This window comes from Agelaius tricolor, unplaced genomic scaffold, assembly GCF_023055355.1.
Source record: "Agelaius tricolor isolate 1412-34295 unplaced genomic scaffold, bAgeTri1.0.p SCAF_14, whole genome shotgun sequence".
NCBI lineage: Eukaryota > Metazoa > Chordata > Aves > Passeriformes > Icteridae > Agelaius > Agelaius tricolor.
In genome coordinates this window covers 1,261,008-1,282,442 of record NW_027269274.1, presented here as the reverse complement: position 1 = coordinate 1,282,442, position 21,435 = coordinate 1,261,008, and the positions used below count along the sequence as shown (strand labels likewise).

The following is a 21,435-nucleotide window of genomic DNA, read 5'->3' as shown; positions in this document are numbered from 1 at the left end:
CAGGCTCCTTTTTAACTATCTTTTTTTTCTTTTTTCCCCTGCTTCCTTCTGCTGATTCATGCTCCTGCTCCTTCAGCACTGGGAGATGCCAGCATTCCTAAAGGTCATCACTTGCATGCAGCAGCTCCTGCTGGGGAATGTTTGCCAGCACCTACGAAACCAAAATGCTGAAGTGAGTGCCATCATTTATATTTTCCCTGGCAGTGACAGACACTTGCACAGCTTGCCAGCCACCAAGCTGCCACGTTTCCAGCCTTGGGGACTGCTGCAAGGTGAAGGAGGTGTGTGGAGAGCGGTGCCTCCCGATGAAGCTGATAGCAGGGCACCTTGGGATGAGGACTCTCACCTGGGCTCACCTGCAGGCAGTCCTGGAGACACCTCGGTGTCCGAGCGTGCACCCCCTGAGTTACACCCGACCCTGCTGCAGGGCTGCGATCCCGTGGCGCTGGGAAATGAGATCCTGCTGCTCACGTCAGGCCTCGCGCAGGAGTCACGCTGCTGCCCTGGCTGGGCTGGGCTGCCCTCCCTGCCACCTCCCTCCCCTCTCCTCCCCACCTGGTGCTTTCCTGGGCTGCAGAAAGAGGCAGGATTTTATGGCATGCTGGCAGCCTGCAAACACCTCTGAGGAAATAAGTTATGGTTTAATTTTCATGGTGCGTCTCACTCTTCATGGCAAAGGAATGCTTCTGGTTTAGCTCAAGCAGTAACAGCACAACTGACACGTTTATTTTTTCAGGGAAGAAGTGAGGAAGACACAGAGAAATCCTACCTTTGCCTCCTCGGGTTATTTAATGACTGTTTATGCTGTGGCAGTACCAAAAATGCTGCATAAAATGACAGGAGGACACTTACAGGCTGTGGCAGGTTTAGGAACCAGCTATTTAATGTCCATCTCTCCAGAGGTGATCACTAATCTTACCCTTTCCTTTAAGAGCCTGTAACATAAGAAGACACATATCTTGTATCTGCTATCATCTGCCTCCGTTTCTTTTGATATTATTTTCAGTGAGCCTTGAAAGAGCAGAGCTGGAGAGAGCCCCCAGCTGCCTGCTGGCACTGCACAGTGAGGCTCCCGTTTGTCCTCACAGCCCTCAGATTCCCCAGATCCAAAAGCTTCTCCCTCCCTCCAAAAGGGAGGATCCTGACCTAGGAGGCACCCGCAGTCTCTAAGACATTTTATAACATTTTTATATTATTACACTTCACATAATTTATATTCTTAAATTAAAATATTATCTATTTTATAATAAATTATATTATTTATATTATTGATATAATATAAATTTATAGAAATTTTAACTTTATTAATTCATAAATTAGTATATGAATAATATCATTATCAATTTATTAATTACTATATTAATAGTTCATATTTAAATAATATATAATTTATATTATTATAGAACAGTAGATAATTCATATATAAATATTATATATTTTAAATATATAATTATATAATATATTATATATAATTATTATAATAATTATATATTATTTATTATACATAATATATAATTATTATATATTAAATATTTATATAATGTTTACTCTATTTTATATATACAATATAAATATATAAATTATTAAAATTTGCATAATTTTATATTATAACATTTTATAACCCAGCTGGATCCCTGAGAGAAAATCAGCACCCAAAGGAGCAGAGGGCACTACCAGGGCATGTGTTTGCCTCCTTAGCGCATGGACTGACTGTGAAGGAGCAGGAGAGCAGAAGCTCGGAGCAATATTGTCACTGTGTTTTGGCTGCAGCTCCTCGCTGGGCAGTAGGGGAGGTGCCACACAGCAGGATCTGTAACTCATCAAATCAATTAGCTCCTTTGTCTGTGGGAGGAGGCGTCAGCCAGAGACAAATTAAAGGAACGGGCAGTGAGATATTCTGCTCTGAGAGGAGCTGTCCTATTTTCTCATACTAATGACAGGCTCTGAAATCTGTGCACAACTTAGCTCGTTATTAGAACTAATTGGTGGCAGGCATTCCATCCTCTCTGATAGGGCTAACCATGGGATGAAATTTTCTGAGTTAATGAACCAGAGAATGCATTAAGAACTTTCAGAGTGCAGTTCATATCTCAGCTTAATTGGAAGGAGTATGTTAGTTGGCTTTTTTTTATGGATACAAAGGAAAGCCGTCTTTTGGGGTGGAAAAGCACAGGCACAAATGCCTTCCCTGCCGCTGGGGAGCTGGGAATTCCTCATTTCAGTGTGGCAGAGCTCTGGCATTTGAGGCAGTGCCTTCCCCAGCCTCGTGAGCCCGAGGAGGGATGGAAATGGGATTTATTCTCTGCATGCAGCACTCGCTGCACCTCCTGTGCAAGGCCCTGTGAGCAGACACCAGTTAGTACCATCCTGTAGGTTCCTTGTGATTTTTTTTCTGCTACCTCTCCATTTGTTTCTGCCTGGCCTCACAGTGCACAAGCCACTGTGTAACTCCCCACGGAGCTGGAGCCACAACATTTGTGAATTTGGGCTTACTTTGACTGCGAATTGAAATAACCCCAGTTACAGTGACAAGAACCCTGGTGAATCACCCAAAAAGTCCATGCAATGCATGCTACTCCTTCAACTCCACTCGGAAGTGCTTCCTGGCTGGAAACTAAAGTGACCTCAACTAAGTTATAAATGCACCTAATGGAGTGGTTTGGTCAGTGTTACCTATTTATCTACTACTTATAGTTTATTTGGCTCAAGCAGAAAATCAGTTTAACAAAGTCCATGCAAAAAACTTCTGGAGAACATGTGGTTTATGTGAGGTTAGGAATAATGAGGTGAAGTGGCTTGTCCCTTTGGTTTTGGAAGTTCTGTGGGCACAAAAAGGTTTTGTATTTCACTTGGGTTAACTGGGAATATTGCAGTTGAAGTTTTTTTAATCCTAATTCCTCTGCAAACTGGGATTGGATTTGTGGGTGGCCATGAGGGGCCCTCACAGCACCGCAGGGATGGCACATGAGGGGTGAGGGTTGACACAGGACGATAGGACACAGACAGAATCTGTGCCAGGGGACGCTCAGGTTAGACATCAAGAGGAATTTCTTCATGGAAAGGGTGGTCAGGTGTTGGAAGGGGCTGCCCAGGGTGGTGGTGGAGTCCCCATCCCTGGAGGTGTCCGAGGAATGACTGGATGTGGTGACAAGGTGGTGTTGGACTTGGTGGCTGTGGGGGTCTTCCCCAACCTAATGGAGCCTTTGATGGAGAGGGCAGGGCAGAGCCTGCTCCATGGTGGGCTCAGGGGTGTCACCACTGCCTGCCCCGCTCCATGGCGGGCTCGGGGTGACACAGGCCTCCTCACCACACCCACCATGGCGGCTCAGGTGTGTCACACCCTCCTCACCACACCCAACATGGCGGCTCAGGTGTGTCACACCCTCCTCACCACACCCAACATGGCGGCTCAGGTGTGTCACACCCTCCTCACCACACCCAACATGGCGGCCCCGTCCCGCCCCGCCCTCTCCCGCCTCGGGTCCTCCGGCCGCCAGGGGGCGCTGCGGGGCGGGGCGGGGCCGGCGGGGCCGGGTGACCGCGGCGTCACGTGAGGGCGGCGGGGGGAGCCGGGCCCGGACGAGCGCGGCTGTCCCGGAGCGGCCGAGAGCAGCGCCCGGCACGGCCCAGCGCGGCTCGGCACGGCATAGCCCGGCCCGGCACGGCACAGCCCGGCCCGCAGCGTCCCGGCCCGCCGGAGCCATCGCCCGGCCCGACCCGCAGCGTCCCCGGCCCGGCCCGCAGCGCCCCCGGCCCGCCCGCCCGCCGCCACGATGCTGGCGCTGCTGTCCCGGCTGCTCGACTGGTTCCGCTCGCTCTTCTGGAAGGAGGAGATGGAGCTGACCCTGGTGGGGCTGCAGTACTCGGGCAAGACCACCTTCGTCAACGTCATCGCGGTGAGCGGGGCGGGCGGGGGCCGGGCCGGGCCGGGCCGCGGGGATGGAGCCGGGCTGGGCCGGGCTGCGGGGATGGAGCCGGGCCGGGCCGGACCAGGCCGCGGGGATGGAGCCGGGCCGGACCGGGCCGCGGGGATGGAGCCGAGCCGGGCCGCGGGGAGCAGCGTGTGAGCCCTCGCTGGGGGGGATGGCTGAGCCTCGGGGGCCGCCGGCCCTCCGTAAACCCTTGGGGACCCGCGGGGCCACCGATCCCGCAGCAGGCTCGGCCCACAGCGGGCTCGGAAGGCGCCTTTCAGTCAGGGTGTCGGTGTGGCGGGGCTCTGTTAGCAGATGTGGAGATAACATTGTGTGTCTTCAGCTGCCGCCTCCCTTTGACTGCTTTTCGGTTGTCCTAAATCATTTAAGTGTTAGCACCTACTCACGGTTCTCCTCTCAAATATTTGCTTATCGATTGTTGGAACCCATATCAAATAATCTCCTTTCTCCTAAGGTGTAACTTAGCTAAGAAGTACAGCTCACAAGCCCATCAGCAGCCCATCAGCACTGGGGCCTGCTGATCTGGTGATGTGCCTGGAGCAGGTAAAGGAAGGGTGTGGGAATACTCCTACACGAAGCTTTTCCATTGTTGAGCGAGATAAAGAGTGGCTTTGCCTAAATGGCGTGTTCAGCTTCATCAGTGCCCTGCTCTGCTGATTTCTGGGATGAAAAACATTCCAGGAGACAAGCTGGACTTTGGCAGCTCCTGAAATCGACAGCCAGGGTGTCTTGGTTTTTTAGGGAGTGTGAGTGACCTGAGTGCAGTGCACCTAGAATGAGAAGGCTGATGTCTCCAGCTTTAGAGTGAGCACACCTTCAGCTTGTCTCTTGGCTTTTGAGGCTGTGTCCTTAGCACCATGGAATACTTGTAAGAATGTATTTATTTAAGTGCCAGTTGAATGAGTTAGTGGCTGGGAAAAGGACTTTCATTCTCTTTCAGTTATGTATCATCCTTGCACACTGACAAACATCCTGGCAAACCATAACCAAGCCCTCGTGTAGCTCAGGTGTGAGCACTCAGTGGGCTCCTGATGATCATGGAAAATGGGTTACTTCATGAAAGGTAACTTTTCTGACTAGTTGTCAGCTAAAAGTTGCTGGAGTAACCCAGGAATGCCAGGAGCCTTTTTTTTCACACTTTGCCAATACATCTGCGCTTGGATTTGTAGAAATGGAACTCTGAGAGGGTTGTACAGCCTCAATCTGTGGCTGCTGAGCTGGTACTGCTTGGAGTGTTTCTGCAGCTGGGGGCTCTGGGGAGGCTTTTCATCCTCTGGAGTCCTCCTGGTGATGGCACTTGACAAAAAATGCTTTGCTTCTGTATAGTAGCAGCAGCACGAGTTTGGGGAGTAACCTGTGAAACTCAGAGCTGCAGTAGCTGCACATCAGTTGAGTCCATCTAAGTTGTCTCCAGTGGGAGAAGTTTCCCTAAGTAAAGCTGGAGTCTGTTTCCAACCTCCTGTGCGGGGGTTGAATCTTGCAAGGTTTCAACCACATGTTAGGATCACACCCAGGCATTTATCTGAGTGAGTGCCATTCAGGGAGCCTTGCAAAACCCCGGGCAAGGAGGAAGCTGCTGGGCGTGCTGACACAGCCTCCTTAGCTGGTTTAGTTTGGAAGCATCAGGTCACATTTCTGAAGTTTTTAATTAGGAAATCTAGTGAGTCTTTACACAAAAAAAGCAGAGGGAAAGGGTTTGCCCAGGTCTGTATTATTGGTTTAAACAAAATAATGGCATAAGTTTCAGTTTCCAGTGCAAAATCACTTTTTAGAACAGTGCAGTTGCAGAGCTGTTTTCTTATTTGCTTCCTTGACTGACTTTAGTTCAGAGTCTGCATCTGGGGATGAGTGCAGGGAAAGAACAACTGCTCTCTGCAGGCCAGTTAATGGTTTGGGTGGAGGAGGCTGTTGGGATTCCTCAAAACTGAAATGAAAGGAATGACACAGCAAGATGTCCTGTAGGACAGCTCTAAAGGCTGGAGTGCTCACCAGGAGCTTGGTGTGGCTCAGGAGGTTGTGTGCTGCCCAGCAAAGGGCTGCTGCCAGTCTGACAACAGCGAGTTTAATCTAATATAAATGTCTAATGTAATCTCTGCCCATCCAAGCAGGCATATGGAACTAGAGGGAAAACTCTACCAGTTACACAGGGAAGCTGGTACAAGGCCTGACTGCTGCTGAAGTGGACAGGCCAGGAGAGGCAGACAGTCCAGGTCTAGAATAATCCTTTTCTAGATTGGTGGTGGGTTTTGATCACATTTATTCCTCCAGTGTAAACTGACACTTGATTTGTTATCAGGCTAAACAAGGGCCTGGAGAGAGGACAAGAGGGAATGGATTTGAACTGAGAGATGGAGAGGTTAGATGAGATATTAGGGATAAATCCTTCCCTGTCAGGGTGGGCAGGCCCTGGCACAGATGCCCAGAGCAGCTGTGGCTGCCCCTGCATCCCTGGAAGCATCCAAGGGCAGCTTGGACAGGGCTTGGAGCAGCCTGGGATAGTGGAAAGTGTTCCTGCTATGGCAGGGGTGGCATTGGATGGGCTTGAATGTCCCTTCTAACCCCAACCAACCCTCCTGTGTTCAGTTTGATGAGGAGGTTTAAAACCCAATGTTAGCAGTGAAATCTCGTTAGAGCTGGATTCAGCTAATGCAGCTTCTGCTTTTCTAAGGCTCTGCATTAGTCACTGTCTCTAATTAGATATTAAGCATAAGTTTTCCATGTGTGTGAGTAAACTTGCTCACAAGGGAGGATATCATTTCTTCCTGGTCCTAATTTCAATAATGTGGATGGCCTGTGGCCCTTCTTCAGAGAAACTGCACGTCATCCCGGGATCGCATGTGGAATTGTCGGCTCCCGAGCCGAGCCCTGGAAATGCCCATTATTTACAGCCTCTGCAGGATCTGGTGGTGTTTGCAGCTCCTGGCCATTCCCTCAGCCTGGCAGCTGGAGCTGAGAGCCACGGCTGTGCTGCTGAGGGGAGCACAAGGGGCTGCTGGGGCCGTGTGAGGCCACTGAAACACGACTCAAGTAAGCTGAGCCTGCCCACAGCCCTGCAGGCCTGCAGCCAGGGACAATGGGGCACCCCTGCAGCTGGGGGACACTGGGGCACCCACCCCTGCAGCCAGGGGACAACGGGGCACCCCTGCAGCTGGGGGACAACGAGGCACCCACCCCTGCAGCCGGGGAGAACGGGGCACCCCTGCAACCAGGGGACAACGGGGCACCCATCCCTGCAGCCGGGGGACAACGGGGCACCCACCCCAGCAGCTGGGGAGAACGGGGCACCCCTGCAGCCAGGGGAGAACGGGGCACCCCTGCAGCCAGGGGAGAACGGGGCACCCCTGCAGCCGGGGGACAACGGGGCACCCACCCCTGCAGCCGGGGGACAACGGGGCACCCACCCCTGCAGCCGGGGGACAACGGGGCACCCACCCCTGCAGCCGGGGGACAACGGGGCACCCCTGCAGCCGGGGGACAACGGGGCACCCCTGCAGCCGGGGGACAACGGGGCACCCACCCCTGCAGCCAGGGGAGAATGGGGCACCCCTGCAGCCAGGGGACAACGGGGCACCCACCCCTGCAGCCTATTGCATGGAAGAGTGGCATGCGCTGGTGTTTCTGTAGAAGTATTTCCTGACGCCTGGTAGGCTGATCCTTGCTCCAGGTGTTTGGCACTGAAGCTCATTAGCCTGATAGTCAGTGAGCAGAGATCTGGAGGAGTGGGAGAAGTTGGACTTTTCTGATACAGTTATTAGGCTCAAAGAGCTAAACTCAACCTGTTTGTAGTGACAGGGTAAATAAGGTCCCTCTTTAGGATTTGTGTCAGAGCCTGAATTAGTGTGGTTGGTTTTTTAACTTTGGAATATCTGGCAAGTGTTGGAATGAGACTGTGGTTTCTAGAGAGAGGCAATTCCTGAAGTGCCTCTCAAAGAAAGATTCGTTTGGCCAGCTGGGAGCTGCAACTTCCTTCTGTTCTCATGACTGTTAGAAGTAACTTTGACTTGAAGTCACACCAGAGAAGTGCAGAAAAATATTGCTCCAAAGAGCTCCACTGCTGTTTTAATGCCTTTTGAACCACCCAGGTAGGCCATAAATCCCGTGTGTTGTCACTTCATACACACCATGGCTAAGGGAGAAGGCTGATAATATTTGAAGTGTTTCTTAATGGCAGAAGTCTCTTGAAATGCATTGCATCACTTCATTAGCTAATAAAGCTCCTAGGAGGTGACTCAGACCCTTTCTTTGAGGTCCTGCTGGCTGTACCCTAGATGGGCTAAAACAGATGACTGAAATCAGAATCTCCTTTTTCCATCTTGGTTCTGAGTTCCTGTAGAGCACTTTGTAAGCAATGGCAGAGCTTTAAGTGGTAACATCTGGATAAGGACATTTTTCTTGACTATCAGAAACATGAAATGTCCTGAGCTCTTACTTGACTGCCTTCTAGACAGACATATGCCTTCTTTATGGTAGGTATTTGCTAAGCAGTCCATGTCCTGTTAAATATTCAATTAAACTCAGGGCCGGGGAAATAAAAATGCCTTTTCTTGTCATATACCACGTTTTGGAATCATTCCTGGAAGTGCTGTTGGGAAGCCTTTCAGGGATTGAAGTTTCTAGTCTGGAGTTCAGGCTTCTGGTCATGATCACAAGTGGCTGGAAAGCTGAAGCATTTCCTAAAGAAGGAAGCTGGACTGTAGAAAGTTGATTTGTCCATTTATGAGGCACTGCTTGGTTGAGGCTATGAGTGTTGCAGAGGAGGCTTAGTGTAGGGGTAGCTTGATATAATGCTAAAATTGCACTGCTTTTTAAATAATTTTTTTAAGAAGACATTTTGGAGACATGCAGCATTTTTTCTTAGTGCGAAAAGAAAGAAATTTTTAGGAATGAGCAGCAGGGTTTAGTGTAATATTCTGGTTCAGGTGGATTGGGAGTGTCCTGGCTGGATTCCATACTCCAGTGGTGTTGTCTCCTACTTGGTTAAGCTTGTTTGTGATCTCATCTAGCTGGATGTAAAGTATTATGATTAAAGATAAAACAATCTTTCCTGTGTGATAGCAAAGTTCCTATGAAGAAATTGGTCCCATAACAGTAGTGAATCATGTCAGCTTTATGAGATGCAAACTAAAGGCTGCCCTGACCTTCTCTGATGATACAAACAATGTCCTTGTGCAGACTGTGGAATCAGAATCAAGCTGCTTAGGGGGCTGACAGCCCCTAGAGCTGTCCAAGGCCAGGCTGGACAGGGCTTGGAGCAATCTGGGGTAGTGGAAGGTGCCCCTGCCCATGGCAGGGGGTGGAACTGGATGGGCTTTGAGGTTCCTCCCAAGTGGAACCACTCTATTATTCCATAACTGCCTGGAATTTGAGTTTCTGGCTGTAGCTTATGGTTTCGGAGAGGCAGATGAAGAAACCCAAATGTGTTTTGTTTGGTTTATGGTTTGACTCAAGACAACTGGAAATGGTAGGTTTAATAAGGTTGTTGTAATATTAATTAAATTATAAAAGGGACCAAACTTGCATCCTTTATACACTTCTGGAATGTCAGGGGATGACAAGTTGTCACTTGTCCAAAGTTTTCCTCTGGGAAATGAGCTGTACCTGTAGCTGGCTTGTTCAGAAATGCTGCAGTCTGTGATTTATTGCTGCCACGCATACAAGGTGAGCTGAACCCAAACTGATCCATGGAATAAAGTCCCTTAGTTCAGTCTGGATGCAGTTTTGCTGCTCTGAATAATAAGTACTCATCTGGGCAAGTGGGTTCATGCTGCACTAAAATCTCATGTTTGGGTTCTCCAGGAGCTTTGAAGGGAGCATCTCTCCAACCAGGAGGCTGAAGGATTAGTTCTGGGGGCTCTTTGTGCATGTGGCCTCTGAAATCGGCTCTGTTTAGTCTCCCTGGCCCTTATCTCCCACAGGCTTGGAATTAACTTTGTTTGGTGACCTTCGGTTTGTGCTGGTGCTGTGCTGGTGCTGCGTGGTCTGTGAGACCTCGGGGCTGGGGCTTCCAGCAGGATCCCTGCTGGGACAGCTCCTGCCCTTCCAGGAGCCTGCAGGGAGCTCAGGGGCTGCCTGCTGGGGTGGGCTCCAGGGCTGAAATCAAGGCTGCTGTCCTTGAGGAGTGTTGGAGCAGCGCTGCTGTGTGTGACAACAGCCAAAGGCTTTCCCATCGGGAACATCGGGAATTGAAAATAGTGCTGTGCATATCACACTTGTTTTAAAGCTGGTGCTTTAGAAGGAGAAAGCATCTTCTTGTGAGCACACAGGCATAGCACCGAGTACTTTGCTCTGGGAGGGAAGGCTGATTCAAACCAAGTGACTGCTAGTAAAAGTATGTTCCTTTTGTGCTGCTCTTCGAGTAGTTTTTGCATATGAATGCTCTGAGTTGAAGCTGAATTCCTGGCTTTTTTCCTCTGAGGAGGTAGTAAACAAAAGCCCTCTAAATTCTGAGTGTAGAGAACAGTTTCTGGGCCAAGGCAGTTGAATGTGGTAGCAGAATCCATCAAAGGAGATCACTGTCTGCTGCTAAAATCCTTTACAATAGTTTTAACCAATTTTTGACCTGTCTTAAAAGAGAAGGGGACTTCCAATAGCTTTCTTTGGGTCCAGTGAGCAGAGGAACACCCACACTCATATCAGGGGAACGTCTTTCAAATGAAGACCTGAGCTGACCCATGTGTTCATCAGCTCTGGATCATCCCTCTGCAAAGCAGAGAACAGCTGAAACTCAACTGAGCGACTGCAGGTTTAAGGGTTTGAGGTTTTAAGCAAGTCAAAACAAGTTAGGGGATGTGCAGCGTGGGTAGTGAGCACTTGGGAAGGAATCAGATGCAGCAGCTTTCCTGAAGATTCCGTAAAAGTTTCCCTGTGGTGGGTCACAGTAATTTCAACATTACATTAAAGATGTGGCAAATGAAGTGCTGCTCCAATCTGCAGGAATCTGGGACCTGAAAGAGCAGTGGGAGAGCATGAAATGGGTACTGCAATTAGTGGGATGACTGGCACAGGGAGTGCTGCAAGGGAGGGCTGTAAACCCTCACAGGGATGGGCAGGGAGGGTTTGGGCAGCCTAGATCTTGATGAGGATCATGATAAGGTGGTTTATGGGTGGGAATCAGGCCAACAAGGCAGATATCCCTGTGGGAGTCTCTTCTAGACCACCCAGGCCAGGATGAAGAGGCACCAAAATCCTCCTTAAGCTGCCTGGAGAAGTCTCACTGTGGCTAGGCCTTGTTCTCATAGGGCACCTCAGCTTCCCACATGTCTGCTGGAAATAAACCCAGCAGGGAGGTGATGAGTCCAGGAGGTTCCTGGAATGTGTTCCTATTGATAAGAACAGCTCTGGAAGGATCTGAGTGGGAATAGTTGGCAGCATCTGGGGTAAGGCTCAGCAGCACAGAGATGGAGGCTCAGGGAGTGCTTGGGAGACGCTGGGATAGGAGCTGTGGGTGTGGGGTGTGACTGTGGAGGTAGGAATGTGGAGGCAGGAATGCTGTGGTGCTTGAGCAACTGGCAAGTGACCCTTCAGAGGCAAGATGGGTTTGAGGAGCTGAGCTGAGCTGCCCCAGGCGTGGCAGCACAGCTGACCACGGGCTCTGAGCTGTGCTGGTCACTCTGGGCAGCTCAGGCCCTGGCATTTCGGGCAGGAATGGGCATTTCCTGGACTGGCATTCCCATTGGGCACCCACGCTGCCAGAAGGGGTACAGTGGCTTCTGAAGCAGTGCTGCAGGGTCTGACCCAGGCTCCTCGTGCAGCCCTGGTCCTGCTGCCCACACTGTTCCTGATACGAGCCAGGAGCTGCTGCCCTTCGTGGCCAGCTCAGGCTCATGCTCAGGCTCATGCTCAGGCTCAGTTGCTCTGTGCAGCTTGAGGGCAGTCAGGCCCTAACTCTGGGTGGTGTGCATGCTTCAGAGATCCCAAAAGGCTTTGAACCCCAGGGAACTTCTCTGGCCAGTGGCAGGGGCGAGATGCAGACTTTGCTGCTGTGATACCAAACCCTAATTAAACAACTGAATGCTTTGGGATCAACCCTAATTTTTCCAAATGTGCTTGACTGTCTGGTTCTATTACACATAATGGATGTAGTGAGCTTCATAATGGCCACTGTGGCTGATTCACCTTCTGCCAAACAGCCAAGGGAGAAATCTGTAGTAGCGTTAGAAACTCTTGTTATGGCTGCAGGAGATAGCTGGGAACTTGGCTCTCAAGCTGCTGCAGATGGAAGTGTTACAGACAGTCAAACATCTGCCACTGGAGAGGCTCTCCAGTGCAGTGCTGTTTGCAGCAGTTCTGTCCCAGCTGGGAGTGCTGTTGGAAACAAGCTCAGATCCTCTGGAGCTGCATTTGCCACTGCTGCACATGTTGGACACTGGCCTGGCAGGAAGCTGACCCGGCCCGTCCTTCCACTTTGCAGCCTTTCACACTCCTCAGGGAGTCACCCCATACCTGTGGGTTGGAGGCTTCCTCCACAGGAGTGATTTATTGCTGCCAAGGCTGGCCAGAGAGCAGCTTGCATCAGAGGGAGCCCTTCTGGAAATTTCTAGCTCCCAGGTAAGTGGGAGATCCCGACGGGCAGGCTTGGCTCCAGCAGAAGGAGGTGAATGGCTCCTTCTCCCCTGGCCCTGGCTGTCCATCTTTTAAGCTGTGCAAAGCTCTTTCCCAGGTGACTTTGCTCCCCTGGCTGCCTCAAGGCTTGAGAAACGATTTCAGTGTTTGTAAGAAACGAGTTGTCTGACTTCACACAAGCTCCAGTACACATGGATTTAACATCCACGACTTCTTGGCTGTAAAACCTTCAGTTGGAAGGTGAATGGTTAGAAAAAGCTTGTGATATTTTACTATGTAAACCAGTTGTGTCAGATAAGCACTAAATTTAACTTTCTCTTTTCTTCTTTTTCCAGTCAGGTCAATTCAGTGAAGATATGATTCCTACTGTGGGCTTCAACATGAGGAAAGTTACAAAGGGTAATGTTACAATAAAGGTATGTTGCCATTGTTGACTGTTTCCTTTAGGTTCTGGTTTGAAATTTACGTGTTTGCTCTGTTTTGCTTCCAGCCTTGAGACAAATATAGAACACTGAAGAGGCTCAGCTAAATCTGTCGAGTAGCTTAAGAAGACATTTATGTTTATTTATGGAGTTTCTGAAATGAGAATCTGTGTGTGATTCCCAGGTTCATGGACTAGTTAAAGCACTGTTGTGATAATGCTGTCTGGCTTAGATCTGAGTGTTTGAGGGCCAGAGATGCTGCTTTCCTGCTCATCAGTTTGCTTAGGGGAAGGGTTTTTAAGTGAATACATTGTGTTTTCTTGTGTAGCTCAGTATGTAACCTTCATACACAGGATGATGTTCTTACATCTGGTGCAAGGTGCTCCAGTTTGCACCTCCTGCTGCTGGGCCCTAAGCTCTGAGCAGCTGTGCAAGGGGTTATTCCTGTTTAAACATGGGAGGGGTCAAGCAGCTGCTTAAGGAGAAAGGAAAAACTGTAGTGATTTCTTGTCTTATCTTTGCTTGACAAGTTTAAACACAGTGCATGGCTAAATTGTCTTTCTCCCCTTGCCTTAAGATTTGGGATATAGGAGGGCAGCCCCGATTCCGGAGCATGTGGGAGCGATATTGCAGAGGAGTTAATGCTATTGTGTAAGTGTCCTTCCTTCAGCTCTGCTTCCTTCACACGGCCTTCTCTTCTCTGGGAGCCTCCCTAACACTGCATGCCTCACTCTCTAGTTCTCCTTGTGGTTCTGAACCTGCACTGCAACCACACTGACCTTGTTCACCCTTCAGTTCAGGGCTCAGGATGGGTTATTTTATCAGTGTCTGATCTGGAGTACTAACTCCTCCCTGTCTGAACTGGGTGGCAGTGCTAACTCAAAGCATCTTCCTTCTGCTCTGGTCTTAGAGAACTTTTTTTAAAGAACTAAATTCTTTGCTCAGAAGTCCTTTTTTGAAAGCCTTGTTGAATGTGCCCAAAGCTGTCAGTGTAAAAGGAAAAAAAAAAAAAAAAAAGAGTGATGTTTCTGTAGGAGCTCAGTGTCACTGACCTAACCTGAAATTCTCTTTAAAGCTACATGGTAGATGCTGCAGATCGTGACAAAATAGAAGCCTCTCGGAATGAGCTGCACAATCTTCTAGATAAGCCCCAGTTACAAGGAATCCCTGTAAGTAACATCACCTTAAACACCATTAAATGTCTCTGAGGAATGTGCATCACTTGAGCAACTCTGAAATCTGCCTTGAACTCTGAATTATAAGGCCCAACCTTACTGGTCAGTATAAGCATGGACAGTGCCTGCCCCTAGTGCCTTAAACCAATTTTTGACCTTCAGTGGTCTTATTTCACTCAGTGCTCACAAAACATAATAAATGCAATTGAAGCAGTAGTTTAGAGGATTCCACAGTATGAGTTTGTGCCATTGACTAAAGGTTAACCACAGTGTAGTACAGAAGTGTAGAGTACATTTGGGGAATCTCAATGAGTATGCTGCAAATATTCTCAGATTTATCAGCTGATGTATTCTCTTGCTTGCTCTTTGCACAGAACAGTTTATTTGTACCCCCTCTTTCCCTGTGACTATGTCACTCTTCTTTCTTGATCTGGTTTAACTGTGAATATCTCATTCCATTACATTTAATAGGCAGATGCAGACTGCTCATGAGACTCCCCTAAAGTTTGTTGGTTTTCTGGTTTTGTTTGGGGTTTTTGTCTGTTTGGGTTTTTTTTTAAGCAAAGCCACAACCATTTCCTTCTCTGGATTTCAGGTTCTAGTACTTGGAAATAAGAGAGACCTTCCTAATGCTTTGGATGAGAAACAGCTAATTGAAAAGATGTAAGTCTAACCCTTGCTAAGAAACATTTCTCTTAATAAATTCATGTACATGGGGTTGTTATTAGATCAGGAAGCTCACATTTATGAGTGGAAAACCCAACAACAGCAGGTAACTGAATACTGTACAGAACAAGTTGTGTGGGGAAGGGGAGGAGCAGCAGCTCAGATTGTCAGTAAGATCCCTTGTGTCAGTGAAATGTGTGCTGACATGTGCTCTCTTTCCTAGGAATCTTGCTGCTATTCAGGACAGAGAAATCTGCTGCTACTCAATTTCTTGCAAAGAGAAAGATAATATAGGTAACTATTAACCCAAACTCCTGAGAATTATGAAGTGCTGTCAGAGGATGGACTGGGGGGATTTAAAGTTCTTAAACACAAACTTCTTGTCTTCAGGAAGCCAGGAACAAATCAAAGACCAGTGTGTGAGTGCATGGATTAAATTCAGTATAACTCCTGATGGCAGTGAGGAGGCCTGACTGGTGTTAAAGTTTTAGGGGTTGTAGTTACCAAAAATGCCAGTCCCTGTGAAATCTGCTCCTTTCTTCAGTCAGTTTGCAGGAAAGAGCTGACTAGTCCATTGGCTTGGCCTGAATGATTTTTTACTTCTGTCAGGTGCTGTCACCTCTGCCTCACTTGGTCAGGATGCCAAGTACTTGCAGCAAGTTTTGTCTCAAGTTTATTTCCCAAGATTATTTCCCTTGAAATAATCACCTTCCCTTGCTATGTTATCAGAGCAGTTTGTGTTGTGGCATCTGCCAGTCCCCTGCAGCCAGAGAGTGCCTTTTTCTGGCACAGACATCATATGCTTCAGAACTTCTGGAGTTCAAAGCAGAAACCATGCCCTGTAATCTCTGGTATTTGCCATAAGCTTTGTGAGTAAACTGAGTAATCTCAGCTGAGTGAAAACAGAATTAACAACACTTTCCACCCTTTTCCTGATGCCTTCTATGGCTGCCATGGGATTAACCCTGGTGCATTGCCTGGGTAACAGGAGTTTGCTGATGAGGAAGCTTCAGAGTGATGCCCCCAGGAGAAGCTCTAAAGGATACCAGGATGGCTTTATAGGGGAAGAAGCTTCTTTCTAGGAAAATGGAGTAGTCTGTGGAGCAGTTGTGGCTTCCAAGAAGCCTCTGTCACCTTAGCATCAGTTAAATGTTCAGACATGCTGGATGGAAGCAGAGAGTCCCTTGTGTGGAGATCCACACAGACTTTAAACAAGGGAAAGGCAGGGCCTTTGCCTTCCTTAGGAGAGCCTCTTCCAGGCAGGGAGGAGCACCATGCCTTGTACCACAGGGCTAAACCAGCTTGGTTCTCATCTGAGCAGGAGCTGCAGGCTGGCTGAAGAGAGCAGTGCTGATCTAAAATTAATTATTGGAGCCACAGTGATGTGTCCCATGAAGGAATATTTTATTCCTGGAAATGGACTGAACTGAGGAAGCAGGATGTGTGGGGCAGTGCCTGCCATTGTTACCTAAAGGATGCTGAACAGTTACAGGATCAAAGCATGGACAGCAAACATCCAGAAAATCATTGTGTTCATCTGCCCTGGGCCACCCTCTAGAGAAGGTTTGGGATATTCCTGTCCCATTTTTGGGACACTGGAATTCCAAAGCCTTGCCACTCATACCAATACAGACACTTGAATGTGGAACTTCTCTTCTCTCTCCCTGTAGATATCACGCTTCAGTGGCTTATTCAGCATTCAAAATCTAGAAGAAGCTGAAGTCTTCCTGGAATCTCCAGTACCAGTTGGCCATAATCTCAATTGTCCACTTCCCTCCATAATGAGATACTACCCCAAAATCCTGTATCAAGAATCTGCCTTTTCACGGTTCATTTCTCATGTGCACTGCTGAAGACTTGTATTCCTATTCTGTCACAAAACAACTAGAGTTGTCATGATAAAGTCAGCACAAATATTTATTTTACAACCATCTGTGGTGGGAGGGTTGTGGGGGGGGCTTTTTAAAGAAATATCTCTACCATGTTAACTACGATGGTACACTCTGTTCTGGTTTTTCAGGGCCAGGTTTTTATATGATTTTCAGCAAGTGTTTTATTTCTAGTGTTTAGTGGCTTGAAGATGCTGATGCTTGACAGCATTAAGATTCTGTAAGATGCCACATACAGTAGTTAGAAAACATTTAAGCGTGAATTGTGGGATACTGATTGATCTCACAGATGCATGTGATGTGTGTATGTAAGCAGAGAAATGGAAACTGTTTGCAGAGGGGAGCACAAGGCATAGATCAGCATCGTTAATCTGCAGCTGAGATCCTGTCACTTGAAAAGGAAAACTCTCGTGATGAATTAGGAAAGTCATCTGTTTAAAATCATTCTGTTGCTTCTGTTTAACATTTATGTGGGGGATGGGAATGGACTGTTCTGTCAAACTTTCAAAAATTGGAGTATTCCAGCATGAAAACAAATCACTAGGAACATCAGGCTGTGTTCAAATACATTTTTCTATCTCCAGATACTCGTGGTCTCTCTCTGAAACCAGAACATGCATTCTGAGCAGCTGCATGACACCCAAATTACTGATGCTCTTGTATCGAGGCAGTTGTTGACCTTTAGCACAATCTGTGTGTAATTGTCAGTGTCTCTCCTGCTCCTGGAATGGCTGGGCACAGTTTCACCTGGTGCTATGGAATACCTGGGCTATTGTGACAACTCTAGACCCGCCTGCTTTCTCGATGTAACCACGTGCAAAGCCTGTCACATGCAATGAAATGTTTTGCTGTGTCAAAGCACAAGAGAGCCAATGAATTGATCCTGTCTCTTGACTAGCTCCTGCAGCTTAGGGAAGTGTGTATAAACTCAAGACTGTAACGTTTCTGTAGCTTTACTTTCTCAGTGACTTCAGCATATTTAAAGGGACAGCCTTGTTGAGACTGGTTTGTTCATCCAGCAGTGTCAGTGTAGCTCCTGGTGTGTGCAGATCCATGTGCAGCTGCTTGTGTTGCCTCACACTGTGTGTGACTCCTCACCTCACGTGGTTTGCATCCCTGGGAGCCCCGGGCTGGGAGCAGCCTTGTCCCCTCTGTTCTGAGAGCCAGTGTTACTGCAGCCTGCCACGGCCTTACTGTCCTGTCCCAGCTCTGGCACTGCTGCACAGACACTACACGCTGCCTGCCTTCAGTCTGAAGTTACATTTTACCTTTCTGGCCCCTTTCAGTTCTCTGAAGCATGGTTTCAATTAATCCATACTCTGGTGCTGTAGACGAGAGAGTGTATTAACTTGCTGCTGTAGTCCCGAGTTCAGCAGAACTGCTACAGTTACTTTTATTTAGCAAACTTGCTTGTGCCTATCATGAGGAAACTAAACTAGAATGTGTGAATCTTTGTGGGGGACCAGGTCACTGTTTAGTTAACTGGCCTATAGCTAAACTTGATGTGTTTGGTGTTTATCTACTTCACTGCTTTCAGCATTTATGGCATCCAAACACTACCAATTGTTAACCTGTGCATTACTCTCTGCATGTGAACAACTTATACAATTACTGAACTTTGTAAATACGTGATTTTTTTTTATTTAGGTGGATGCATATGTTGGTTTACTGCTCTTCAGCTTTATTCAATAAACTTATGTTTTGAGGGTTGTATTGACACTTAACTGCCTGACTTGAGTTGGTGTGGCTGAAATCATGGAAAAACACAATGGGATGTTTGTCTCCTCTGCCAAAGATTCCAGTGGGGGAAGAAAGGATTGGTAAATACCTGAGCTGGTTTATATTCTGTGGTTCAACTATTCCAGTGAAATGCTCACAAAAATACCTTTGAGGCCTGGGGCTTGCTCACCTTACCTGAGCAAGCTCGGATAGTCAGTCTGAGCAGATTGTAGGGCTTTTTTATGTGTGTGAAAAGCACTGGTCAGCTGCAGGGTCTGAGGCAGGGGCAGCCTTCTGGAGCTCAGTTTTCAGGACAGAAAGAAATGCATGTGTCTGCAAGCTTGGTTCTTGTGTTGAGCCTAGAGTAAAACCTTTGTTTTTCTACACAAGTGTCAGATCTTGCAGTGCCTGATCATTCACTGCCAATTAAAGCAGAAGGATTCTTAGCTCAGTGGAAAGTGAGGCTTTTGTTGACTGAGGTCTTGAACAAAATCTTTGCTGTGATTTTAATCTGAAGTTTCACTGATTGTTCTTCCCAAAGGTTTTTGTTGTATTAATTTCTCTTAGGACACTGATTAATTAATAGGAGTGTCTGTCAGTATCTTCCAATTAATATTAAGAAATTGGATGTCTTATTTCAGGCTTGTCTCCATGTAAGCTTTCAGACTTCCTGAGCTGTGTCAGGTTAGTTTTTAGTCCTGAGTGCAGGTCTTTGAGCATCCTTCATGTGTAACTCAGCTGGTGGGAAGGACTAGTGACCTGTTGAAGATCCTGTGCATATGTCTGGGAGTTTCCTGCATGCAAAACAAGCTCCCTGCAGTTCATAATCAAAGTAAAAGGTCTCCAGACAGAAATGTGAAAACAGTGTTAGTGCACTAAGCCTTGTCAGCCTGGTTGGTGTGATAGCAGCACCAGTCATTCAGTAAATCAGCTGTGGTATGAACTACCCCACAGCTCTTTGCTTGATGTGGTACCTCAGTACCACTTTCTGTTTCTAGGAGTAAATAGCAGGGAGAGACACGGGAACCCCCATGATGAGTGTGCTCTGAAAGGAACATTTGCAACACTCCCCAAATGCCCCAGCTGGGTTCCACAGCTGTTGTGGCACTGCTGTGGCAGGAAGGAGCCTTCAGAGTGGCTGCACTTGTTCTGTTTCTGGCCTTGAGTAACTTGCCAGGTACCTTTTCTTTGAAAAGGGGAGGAATTGTTTCCTTCTCAACACCTTCTCAGCCTGGGACTGAAAACAGTACTCATCTGGCACTTTATGTCCAAGATTAAATCTTTTCTGGCCTAATAAAGGTGTGGAGCCCAGCACAGGCATTAGCAGTGGTGTTTGCTGAACTTGGGTGCTGCAGCTGTGTTCTAGAAATGTAATCTTACAGGGATTACTTGTCTCAGGCTCTGTAGGGAGCATGGACCGTAAATAGAGGCTGATCAAATTTCCCATTCTCTTCACAAAAGTTGCTTTTGAGGATGCATTTTAGTTTCATAAATTATTGCATTTGACATCAATTTAGTCATATTTATGTCACATACTCCTGAAACTCCCCTGATGCAGGTCTTGACTGTTGGCATGTTAAGAAAAGCAGCTCTTGTGAAAAGGCAGACACTGTGTGGTGGTGAATAGCTGGGAGCTGGACAGCAGTCCTGCCTGTGTGACCTGGTGGGGTGTGGGCACTCTGCTGTCCTGGGGTTTAATCAGCTCTCAGGGTTTAAATCAACCCTTGATGGTGGCTCTGTTCAGTGCAAGTGCTCCTGAAGCAGCAGAGATGAGATGAGCAGTGGTTGTGCTTGCCCCCACAGCTCTGCAGCAGAGTTTCCTTAGAGTGTCCCTGTCCTCCAGCTTCAGTGTGGGTGGTGCTTCCTTAGAGTGCAGTTACAGAGCAGGGGAGCTCCCATCACCCAGGGGCAGCTGCACAGAGCAGCTCTGTCCCACCACCTGGCAACAGGAAAGATGCACAAATGTGGAGCTGTTCCGTCATCTGTGGAACCAATAATCCAGTTCCTCAATGATTTATGGTTTCCCTTTGCATCTTGATGAAACAGGTTGGAAAGATTTTGGGTGCTGACATATCAAACTGCATAATCTTCACTTTCTGGTAGAAGTAAAGGCCAAAGAAAATGCCTTAAACAGTCTGTCTGTTGGATCTAGGAGTGCTATGCAGGGATCTGTAATAACCTGAGGCATGGCTTAGCAGGATTATCAAGCTTTGAAGTCCCTGAGGTTTCCCTTGTGGTTTGTGGCTGTGCAGTGGCACGTCCTGGTTTGCTTTGTGCAGGAACTGTGCTCCCCCCGCATGCCCACATGCTCCCCTGCCTTGCTCCTGCACTGACCTGACAGGGTGGCTCCCCAAAAGGGCTGCAGAACAGGACATTGTGCTGTGTTTCTAAGGTGACATGGACAGTGAATCATGTTAAGGGAGAAATAATGTGAGTGAGTGCCTGAGCTTCAGGGCTTTAGTTCCCAAAATGTGAGTGCAGAACTTGTCTCACCAGAGCATGACCCTTGAGAGAGGGCTCTGCTGCTTCAGGGCTGCAGCTGCTGCTGTTCAGCATGTCTTGGTGAAACAGGGGCTTTCTCCTTGTGTCACTCCAATGACAAACACAGAATGGCACTCACAGGGGCTTTTGCACATACTCTGTAAAAGGAGAAGTGAAATACTTGATGTTTTTATTTCCCTCCCAGTGGAAGGTGGGTAAGTAGACCTTTGTGCCAGGATTAGTGCCTTTTAATTATGACATGACAGGTTTTATTCTGTTAAAGGCAACATGTATCATTGTGATAATTTTGAAGTGCTTCAATAAAGTGTTGTTGAAAACCACTTTTTTGCATATTCATCTGTAGTAGGGTAGCTGATTTATTATTGTTAGAAATATCTAAGAACCCTCATTACCTAATTTAACTTTAACTACATAACTTCATCTGGAGAATGACTGTAAACCTTGTGCTCAGTGGGGGCAACTTTGAAAGGCCAGGCTGTGAAATTCCTGTTCCTGATTGTTTTTTTCTGGTACTGGAAGCATTGGTTGGTCTCATTTGTGTTTCCCTCTGAAAAGACCCATTGGGTTG

The 21,435-nt window shown here is 47.8% G+C and overlaps 1 protein-coding gene across 1 annotated transcript; it reads left to right on the top strand.

The window, feature by feature from the left end:
* Window positions 1-3,529: 3,529 nt before the first annotated feature.
* ARL8B (ARF like GTPase 8B) lies at window positions 3,530-21,187 on the top strand. The gene is made up of 7 exons (XM_071439289.1): window positions 3,530-3,896; window positions 12,830-12,910; window positions 13,494-13,567; window positions 13,992-14,085; window positions 14,687-14,754; window positions 14,981-15,051; window positions 16,428-21,187. Exons 1-7 carry the CDS (start codon window positions 3,774-3,776, stop codon window positions 16,475-16,477), a joined length of 561 nt encoding a protein of 186 aa, XP_071295390.1. The 5' UTR covers window positions 3,530-3,773; the 3' UTR covers window positions 16,478-21,187.
* The last annotated feature ends 248 nt before the right edge of the window (window positions 21,188-21,435 follow it).

Coding starts and splice junctions, on each gene's coding strand:
- ARL8B (XM_071439289.1), top strand. CDS start 3,774: ATGCTGGCGCTGCTGTCCCGGCTGCTCGACTGGTTCCGCTCGCTCTTC. Junction 12,911..13,493: donor AGGGTAATGTTACAATAAAG/GTATGTTGCCAT, acceptor CCTTGCCTTAAG/ATTTGGGATATAGGAGGGCA. Junction 15,052..16,427: donor CAAAGAGAAAGATAATATAG/GTAACTATTAAC, acceptor CTCTCCCTGTAG/ATATCACGCTTCAGTGGCTT.